The following is a 9677-nucleotide window of genomic DNA, read 5'->3' as shown; positions in this document are numbered from 1 at the left end:
TCCACCTCTTAAAGCTCCTACTCCTCCTCCTCCACCTTCATCACCCTCTTCAGCATGCAAGTCCACACTATATCCAAAACTATGCCGCTCCATTCTCTCCTCCATCCGTTCCTCCCCCTCAGACCCCTACAACATGGGCAAGTTCTCCATCAAACAAAGCCTCAAACAAGCCAAGAAACTGGCCAAAGTGTTCGAGGACTTCCTCAGAAAACACAAATCCTCTTCCCTCAACAACGCGGCAATCGCAGCCTTGGAGGACTGCAGCGAGCTCAACCAGCTGAACGTGAACTACCTGGACTCCGTTTCGCAAGAGCTAAAGTCCGCAAACTCCTCCAACGCAGAGTTTGTGGAGAAGATCGAAACCTATCTGAGTGCTGTGGCCACCAACCACTACACTTGCTATGATGGGTTGGTGCTGGTCAAGAGCGACATTGCCAATGCACTCGCGGTGCCTCTCAGCAATGCCACCAAACTCTACAGTGTGTCGCTTGGCTTGGTCACGCAGGCTCTCAAGAAAAACCTCAAGAAGCATAAGACACGCAAACATGGCCTGCCCACACAGGATTACAGGGTCAGGCAGCCACTTAAGAACCTCATTAAGGTAACTTAACTCATTTCTCTCTCTCTCTCTTTTTTTTTCGGTTCCTGAAGTATCTACCATCAATAGCCGTGACTAATCTCTTCACTACGTTGGAGGCACCTCAAAGAATGAGATAGTTAACCTCAAGATTTAACGCGGCTGTATATACAAGGCAGGACTAATCTGCTTTAGTTCAACACATCTTAAATATTTATTATATATGTAATTAAAATTAAAAATAAATTATGTTAATAAACAAATATTAAATTTAAATACACAAATTATATTTAAATTTTAAATATATATTAGATTTATGATAAATAACTTAGATTATATATAGTATTATCTAGTGATAATTTATTTTAAAAACATAAATAAAAACTAAATTATATTAAAGTTAAAAAATTCTAAAAATTTACTCTTTTAAAAAATATTCATAATTGTTCATATTTTAAATATAAATATTTATTAATTTCTTTAAAATATGCTTAAATAAAATTTTTAAGAAAAAAAATTGAAATAAATTTATTAATAAGTTAAAATTATTTTATATATGAAACCAAAATAAGATTTTGCTGAAGCTAAAAAATCTACATGTTAAGTTAACTTTAATTTATAGAAAAGTTTAATTCACTTTTTTAAAAATATTTTTCTAAAAAAATCTATCAAACAAATTCTTTTTGGTTGGCCGGATTCTTTCTACTTTTGGTTATGTTGATTTTTATTTTACTTTCCTCCGTTTTTATTAGTTTACTTGCGTTGTGCCGACAATTTCTATTTGGACTTCGATGATGCGGTTAGAATAAGTAACCTAATTAAACATTTATTTGAGGTAAAAAAAACAAAAATCATTACAAGTAGCACAACAAGTTAAGATTGAAATATTTTTCTGTCGCCGACACCTATTTATAATTTTTATATATTAAATATATAACCGTATGAATAACAACCCTATATATAATTTATTAAAATAATCCATTGATATCTACTTGAACTTTTAGTTTATATATATCAAAATATATCAAGAAACAAAGCCTCATAATAGGGCTGTCAACGGCATACGAATAATAGCTCATTTGTCGGATAAATATTCAATTCGTATCTACTTCTATATATTTATTTATTAAGTAATTATTTGTGTAATTTTTTAATATTTGTGAATATTTCAGGATATTTGTAGATATTTATATTTTAAAAAAATTAATTTTTAAAAATTATTTTGATAATAATTTTAATTTAAAAATATTAGTTTAAAAATAAAATATTAAATTATTATATATTATATATAATTTTATTAATCAAGAATCTATAATTTAAACATTAAATTTAATTATTTAAACATTTTATTCTCATAAATTTAAATAAATTTAATATATAATAATATAATTTAATATTAGTAGATATCTATAATATTATGATACTCGTATATATAAGTTCTACTATCATGTAAGTATAAAAAGTATTTATATTCATTACTTATTGATAGTTATTTATAATATTTATTTTTTACTTATTACGGATTTTATCAACATATATATGCATTAAGGATGTTTTTTTTTTTTACATCCCTACTCGTGTTTCAAATTTCATCAATGATGAAGCCCTCTCTTTATCTCTGTAGTCAAAATCACAAATACCCCCTGCAATAATTTTGTTAATGAACTAAAATCATTTGCTTAAATAAAAGAATATTCCACGTGGTCTCATGCATGATTGTGTCTAAAGCTGAACTCTTGGTCAGACAATAAATTATAGAACTTGTGAGTCCCGGCCGGCTACGTTCCGCTTTAATAATACTATTTTAACATCGTAATTCACAACTTTTTTCATAGAATAAGAAGAAAAATATGAAATATATCGTAAAAAAAAAATTACAATATTGTGAAAGATTTTTTCATTTCATTAAAGTGAAAGATTTAAAAGTCAAACATTAAGAAGGTCAACCAGATCCAAGGATTAGTTGGTTCAGCTCAACCAGGTTGGTTTTAAAGTTTTAACTTGTGATGATAACTTGATGATCATGCCACGTGGGTACTTGTTTGTTGTGCCATTAATAATACACCATGCACGTGCAACTAGAGAGTACCCCACCTATCATCTTCTCTTCTCATGTACCCCATGCCATTTTATATACCTCGTAGTATTGAAGGTCTTTGGTTGTTTCAATGAAAATGTTTGATTTAATTGTATTTTTAGTTTTTTAGCTTAGATATTGTATATTTTAAATCTCTCAAGTTCTTTTAATTCTCTTTTTGCTTTAAAAAAAACTAAGTTGTCTCTTTAAAGTAGGAGTATATATAATTTTAGAATGCATGTATACTTAAAATAAATAAATAAAAAAAGTGAAAAATAAAGATAATTATATGTAACGTTACATATGGTATACGTCAATTTTTGACATTGAATAATGGAATTGCTTATTGATATATGAATTTTAACATGTACAAGTTTGATATATATATAGATGAACACATGCATGCATATTTCTATTGTTATATTGCTCAACCATGCTGGTGAGAAGTTAAATTTGTATGTAGCAAAGACACATAATTTTATTTCATGAAAAAAATTATAACACATAATTTGTTGTATTGAAATTTTTATATGCAATGTATTTATAGTCAAACATGTAGTTTATTTTTAATTGGAAGGCTATAAATTGAAACATTACTTTTTGCTCAGCTTCTTCGCACAAAGTACAGTTGCACATCATCCAATTGCACTAGAAGTGAAAGGATTCTTAAAGAAAGTGAGAACAAAGGGATTCTACTAAAAGAGTTTGCGATTGTGAGCCTTGATGGCAGAGCCAATTTCACTTCCATTGGAGAGGCTATTGCCTCTGCACCCGATTATTTAAGGCCAGAAGATGGCTATTTTCTCATCTATGTTAGAGAAGGAAACTATGAGGAATATGTTGTTGTTCCCATTCAAAAGAAGAATATCTTGCTTATTGGTGATGGTATCAACAAGACTTGCATCACTGGAAACCACAGTGTGGTAGATGGTTGGACCACTTACAATTCTTCAACCTTTGGTAAGTAAATTAGTATTCCTACTTTTTTTTTTTGAAAATTCAATTTATAATATTTTTTTAGAGGAGGAATCCGTTATTACTTCGAGAATAAGTCTATCTAAACTTATTTCATTCAATAACTCATGTTCTACATCAAGTTTTAACGATCTAACCATTGAATTAAAATTTTTTAATGCATATATCAAATATGTAAATTTTTTTTTTAAAAAAAATTCATTTGATATTTCTTTTCATTAATTTAAATTATGGATAATAATAAAATCATTTTATACATTGATTTGAATTAATGAAACGAAGAATCAAATAATTTTCAAATTTTTTAAAAATTTACAGATTTAATCTATGCATTAAGAACTTTAAATTCAACAGTTGAATTATTAAAATTTAATGTAAAATATAAGTTAAAGTAGACTCACTCTTAGAGTAGACGAATCCCTCCTCTTCTTTTTAATATATATATATATATATATATATATATATATATATATTATTGAATTCTTCATTTTTACAATTGTTGTAATTTTAGGTTCCAAGTTAGTAAAACTGAAAATAAATTATTATTTTTGTAATGATTACAAGCTGTCATAAATTAACATTAAGATTCAATTACATAGATCGGCCGGGTAAGATGAAAGGCGATGGATTACATTTATTTTTTAATTTATGGACCTAATTAAAAATCCCAAAAAAACAAATGGGGACCTACTAATTTGTTAAATCATATTAAAAATATTAGATATTTTGGTCTAATCATAATGCCATGTTAAGAGTTTGACTAAGTCAACACAACAATTAATGATCGTGTTATATCAACAGTGGTCAAAATTAGACTTTTCTTGATCTATACTGGACATTTTTTAACCATTTTCTTTTGTCTCTTTGCTATAATAATATAAAACAAAATCATTAATCCTGAGCATTCACTCATTGACAGAAGCTTTATTTTAAAAATACGTTAATAAAATAACACAAGGTGTTAATTTTACCATCATATATGTTTTTTTTCTTTTAATGATGAATGAAAAGTGTCAATTAGTTCTTCAATGAGTCTAATGTGATGCAACATTTTATATGTTGAATGCAGCTGTTTCCGGAGAAAGATTCGTTGCAGTGGATGTTACATTCAGAAACACAGCAGGCCCTCAGAAGCACCAAGCAGTAGCTGTGAGGAACAATGCAGACCTCTCCACATTCTACCGTTGCAGCTTTGAAGGATACCAAGACACTCTCTATGTTCACTCCCTCAGGCAATTCTACAGGGAATGTGACATTTATGGCACTGTGGATTTCATTTTTGGCAATGCTGCTGTGGTGTTCCAGAGCTGCAACATCTATGCCAGAAAGCCACTTCCAAAGCAGAATAATGCTATCACAGCACAAGGGAGAACTGACCCCAATCAGAACACTGGAATTTCAATACAGAATTGCAGGATTGATGCTGCTCCTGACTTGGCTGCAGACTTGGATTCAACAAAGAATTACTTGGGCAGGCCATGGAAAGTGTATTCAAGGACTGTGTTCATGCAATCATATATTGGAGAACTGATTCAGTCTGCTGGATGGTTAGAGTGGAATGGCACAGATGGATTAGACACCCTCTTTTATGGTGAGTTTGATAACCATGGACCTGGGGCTGATACCAGCAAGAGGGTACAATGGAGTGGTTACAATCTGTTGACTGCTACTCAAGCTTGGAACTTCACTGTGCTTAATTTTACTTTGGGGAATACATGGCTTCCGGATACAGATATACCCTATGTTGAAGGACTTTAGATTAGATAAAGGAATTTAATTTTACAATGGAGAAAAAATAAATTTGATTCACTATTTGTTAATTAGATGTGATGTAACTATATCATTTTTCTGTTTGAAAATCTTTCAAAAAGGAGAGGATGCAATTCAAAAGGGTCATGTGATGAATGTTTGGATGCAATTCAAAATTTTATATCTTGAGATAAAGTTATCATTATTGATTATTTAGTTGCATTTGAATAATTTGCTCCGTGACGAGGCTGTTATATCTGGTTAATTATCAATGTAACATGATTACCGTTAACATGGCACAGCACTTTTGTTTCATTCTATTTCCATATCAAGCTTGAACTCAAGTTGTTATATCGAAGTTTGTAGCTAGAAATAATCTACTTTAATGTACTCATCATCAATCTATGACATAGTATTAAAAAGAGATTCAAAGAGAGAAAAATATATAGATTGGTGCAGACATAGTATCAAAATGGGTACTGGTAATGGTAAGTGGTATGTATAATGCCTCTAGTAGGTTCAAAGATCTTCAAAAGATGCCTCAAATAAAATCAATTAATATAATAAAAGGCCAAAAGATAATGGGAAAATTAGAAAATATAACAGACACATTTGACAAAAGAAGGTTTGAATCATATGTTGTGTTGTATGTGTATTATCACATAGAAGATTTAAAGGGGGCACCCGAAGCTGGAATCCATCTGTCCCCTGAAAGAAAAGCCTTGACAGTAAACGCGCTAGCCTGTTTAGTTGAAATGGTTTTCACACCCTTCCACTTCACCCTATTCTTTGTTGAAGAACCTGGTCCAACATTCTGAAATTCTGCATAAAATATGGTATCTGGTGCTGAGTCCCCTACCCAAGGTAACCATCCATTTGGGTGAATGAAACTGCCCAATGTGGATTGCATAAACACTGTGGTTGAGTAATTCTTCCAGGGTCTTCCAAGGTATGTTTTAACAGAACTTAGGTTCCCAAAGGGTGCAATGTTACAATTTTGAATTGAAATTCCGGTGTTCATGTTGGGGTCAGTTTTGCCCTGTGCTGTTATGGTGTTCTGCTGACCCTGCATAGGCAACCTTGGAAAAATGTTGCAGTTTTGGAGAACAACTGCTGAGTTGCCAAAAATGAAATCAACTGTGCCATAAATATCGCATTCTCTGTAGAATTGGCGGTTGGAAAGAGCATAGAGAGTGTCCTGAAATGCATCAATGTGACAGCTGTAGTAAATTGCTTGATCAGCACTTGTCATCAGTGCCACTGCTTGGTGCTTCTGTGGACCAGCTGTATTCCGAAATCCCATGTCCCTAGCAATGAAATTCCTCCCAAAAACAGCTGAATTGCACCAAACAAAGATGTTACCACCCAAATGTGTTTAAAAGTAATATTGACTATAATCAAAAGGCTTTAGGTATACTTTTGTTCCCCCAAGTATGTAAAACATAAACAAAGCAATTTTAGTCACTCCCTCCCTCCTCAGGACAAATGCTTTAACTAAACAATAAAAACAAAAATTAGTTGACTACATGATGTGTGTTTATAGTTTAAAAAACTAAACAATAATAGCAAATTAATGCTTTAACTCACTGGGCGAAGTCAGCTATATAGATCACACTATCATTTGACTCGGTTAAAGACTAAATTTTTTTTTAAGAGATCTATATTCATACTGTTGTTTTATAATCAGTCCGGATAAAGTAGGAGGGTTGTGTCTTATTTTAATTTCTATACATATTATTTTTGTTTCCTTTAATTGGTATAATTTCATAAACTTTACCTTTCAGTTTATATGATAAAAGATGACAAGGACTAAAATGAAACGAGTTTAACTATTAGAAAAGGTAAAGATCATGAAACTATAAGGACCATAAGGATAATGAAATATTTAGAATTTTAAGGAACTAAAATCATCTTTAAGCTTATTTTCAACATAATGAAAGGTGTTACATACCGAATGTTGCAGTTGAAAATGTTGGGGTGCCATCCACAAAGTTAAGGCTTCCGGATACAATAGTGGCGCTCATACCATCACCAACGATCATGACATTCCATTTGGTCTTCTCCACCCTCACATTTTCATTATAAACCCCCTTCTTCACATAGATCACTGTCCTCTTGTCACTTTTCTCAGGGACATGTTTAAGTGCTTCAGTAATTGTCTTAAATTTTCCACTTCCATCTTTTGCTACAACAATGTCAGCTTTCCTCTTCAAATCGTTTGTTTGAAGCAGCTTCCGGTCTTTAGAGTGAAGCCACTTTGGTTCTTCCATCTTATGTGGTGAAGTACTCAACAAGCGCCTCAAGTTCACACTGCTTGCAACCTTGTTAAGCCATGTAACGATGGCAAGACTGTTACTGGTGAACTCTGTAGAATTTTTTAGATTGCTTATGACACTGCTTTTCAGTGATTCTTCTGCCTTTTCAAAGCCATCAATGCAGGTTTGATGGTAAGTACCTGTTTCAGCACAGGGAAACATTGTATTATGTGAGAAATTCTTTTAGAATTAGTTACTCTTTTAGTTAAGTATGATATAGTCAGTTACTTGCTCATATAGTGCTCATTAATACTAGTTAGTGTATAAATAAGAGCACCATATTTTTTTTTTCAATCAATTCAAAAAGTTGTGGATGAGTATCAATATATATGTTCTTTATGGCTCTTATGAGTTTGATCTTCATCCTTTGCTTCATGGATTTGTAGCACAATTAATGATCTTCAAATATTCAATAATAATGCTTCTTTTTATAGTTTTTGTGGTAGATTATCAAGGAAAATAACTATCCTACTATAGATGGATTGTTACTATTAATAAAAGTAAGAAATGAAAGAAAAAAACATGCATTTCCTCAAAGTCATCATTAAATAGGAAAAGGATGAACTATAAGAGTAGTTATTACCGAAATAAATATAATAATAGAAATGCTAACAAACTTACTCTTGTCGGAAATTATAATTCTTGTAAATTTTATTACTTATTCAATGAATTTTCTCTATAATTTTTTTAGTTTTTTTATTTATAAATTTTAACTAATAATTGAATGTGTTAAAAGGTGTGATGATAATGATAACATGACCAGCATATGCCATGAATCACTAAACCAAATAACTTTCTAGTGGGGTCAAAGTCAAAGTGTGAAATCAAAGTATATAAGACATGAAAGTTTCAACAAGCACAATGCTTATATATAAACAGTACCTGCAGCACTCAACCATGTTCTAAGATCCTCAATCACATCAAGCAATGAAGACTTCCCCCCAGAAGCCAAGGAGCCATTCAGATGATCAACCGCAAGACCCAAAAGATCCACGCAGTTTCTAAAACCCTCCTTGGTCCTGTTATCAACATTCAACCCACTCAAAAACCCCTTCTCATGATCATCATCAGAGAAATACTTAACAACCCTCGAAGCCTCAGCCAATGCCACTTCAACAGATAACAAGAACAGCTTCTCAGGTCGAACCTGACCCTCGTGCACAAGAGGACCGAGGCTGCTATAACACGCGTCCGTGTAAAGTGTCACGTCACAAACAGCCTTCACCGAGTTCGAAAGAAAAGGGGCACTGGTTCCATCGTTTGAGTCGTTGTTGTTGTTGTTGTCATGTGCATTGTTGTTGTTGTTGTGAGCAACGGTTCCAAACACAGCACCGCACACGACACCAACGAGGACTACTGTGGACAACGCTATGATGGTGATTCGCTTTCGTGTCTTGCGGCGAACTTCGAACATGGCTTGGTCGGATTCCTCAACTTTGCCATAAGAGTTCAAGAAAGACATTGTACAAGCTATAGCTTCTTGTGATATTATTAATAATAATAATAGGTTTGTGAAAGTGTGTGTATATATAATACGAGTTGAAGTTAATTTGTTGTGATATATATGAATGTGTATTGTTTCGTAGGGTATATGAGTTGTGATATATGATAACTATGTTTTGATACCAGATGTCCCGACGGTGGATCTAGGGAAAACGGGAAAGGAGGAATATGCAGATGAGCATGCAACAATTAAAACCAGATTTACGCGGCGGTAGTCCGCACAATACTGGGTATCAAGGGCACACCTGACGAGTCAGGCTTACGAATCCCAGGTTTTCACAAAGTTTTATGATGCAAGAAATAAAAGTAGAAGAAAGAGTAATACAAAATTGTTGTATTGATTGAACAAGAAGATACAAAGGCAAGAGAGAAGGAGGAGGTTCTCACTCTAGACTCTCTTCTGTTTTTAACCCCTGCCACTCTTCTCAGCAGGATACAAATTTATAGAAAACTTAAAGTTACTATTACAACAGTGATTACT

At 32.4% G+C, this 9677-nt stretch overlaps 2 protein-coding genes across 2 annotated transcripts; one reads left to right on the top strand and one right to left on the bottom strand.

The window, feature by feature from the left end:
• LOC109817305 (putative pectinesterase/pectinesterase inhibitor 25) lies at window positions 1-5600 on the top strand. Its single transcript, XM_020382520.3, has 3 exons — window positions 1-601; window positions 3263-3614; window positions 4699-5600. Exons 1-3 carry the CDS (start codon window positions 134-136, stop codon window positions 5385-5387), a joined length of 1509 nt encoding a protein of 502 aa, XP_020238109.3. The 5' UTR covers window positions 1-133; the 3' UTR covers window positions 5388-5600.
• A 41-nt stretch (window positions 5601-5641) lies between these two features.
• Window positions 5642-9238, bottom strand: LOC109817308 (putative pectinesterase/pectinesterase inhibitor 24). Its single transcript, XM_020382524.3, has 3 exons — window positions 8576-9238; window positions 7330-7833; window positions 5642-6713 (listed from the first exon to the last, which is right to left on the bottom strand). The coding sequence occupies exons 1-3, from the start codon at window positions 9153-9155 to the stop codon at window positions 6037-6039; spliced, it is 1761 nt and encodes a 586-aa protein (XP_020238113.2). The 5' UTR covers window positions 9156-9238; the 3' UTR covers window positions 5642-6036.
• Window positions 9239-9677: the final 439 nt, after the last annotated feature.

The sequence above is a fragment of the Cajanus cajan genome, chromosome 8, assembly GCF_000230855.2.
Source record: "Cajanus cajan strain Asha chromosome 8, NIPB_CcT2T_4, whole genome shotgun sequence".
Taxonomy (NCBI): domain Eukaryota; kingdom Viridiplantae; phylum Streptophyta; class Magnoliopsida; order Fabales; family Fabaceae; genus Cajanus; species Cajanus cajan.
The sequence above is the reverse complement of the archived record's forward strand: the minus strand, read 5'-3'. Positions and strand labels throughout refer to the sequence as shown.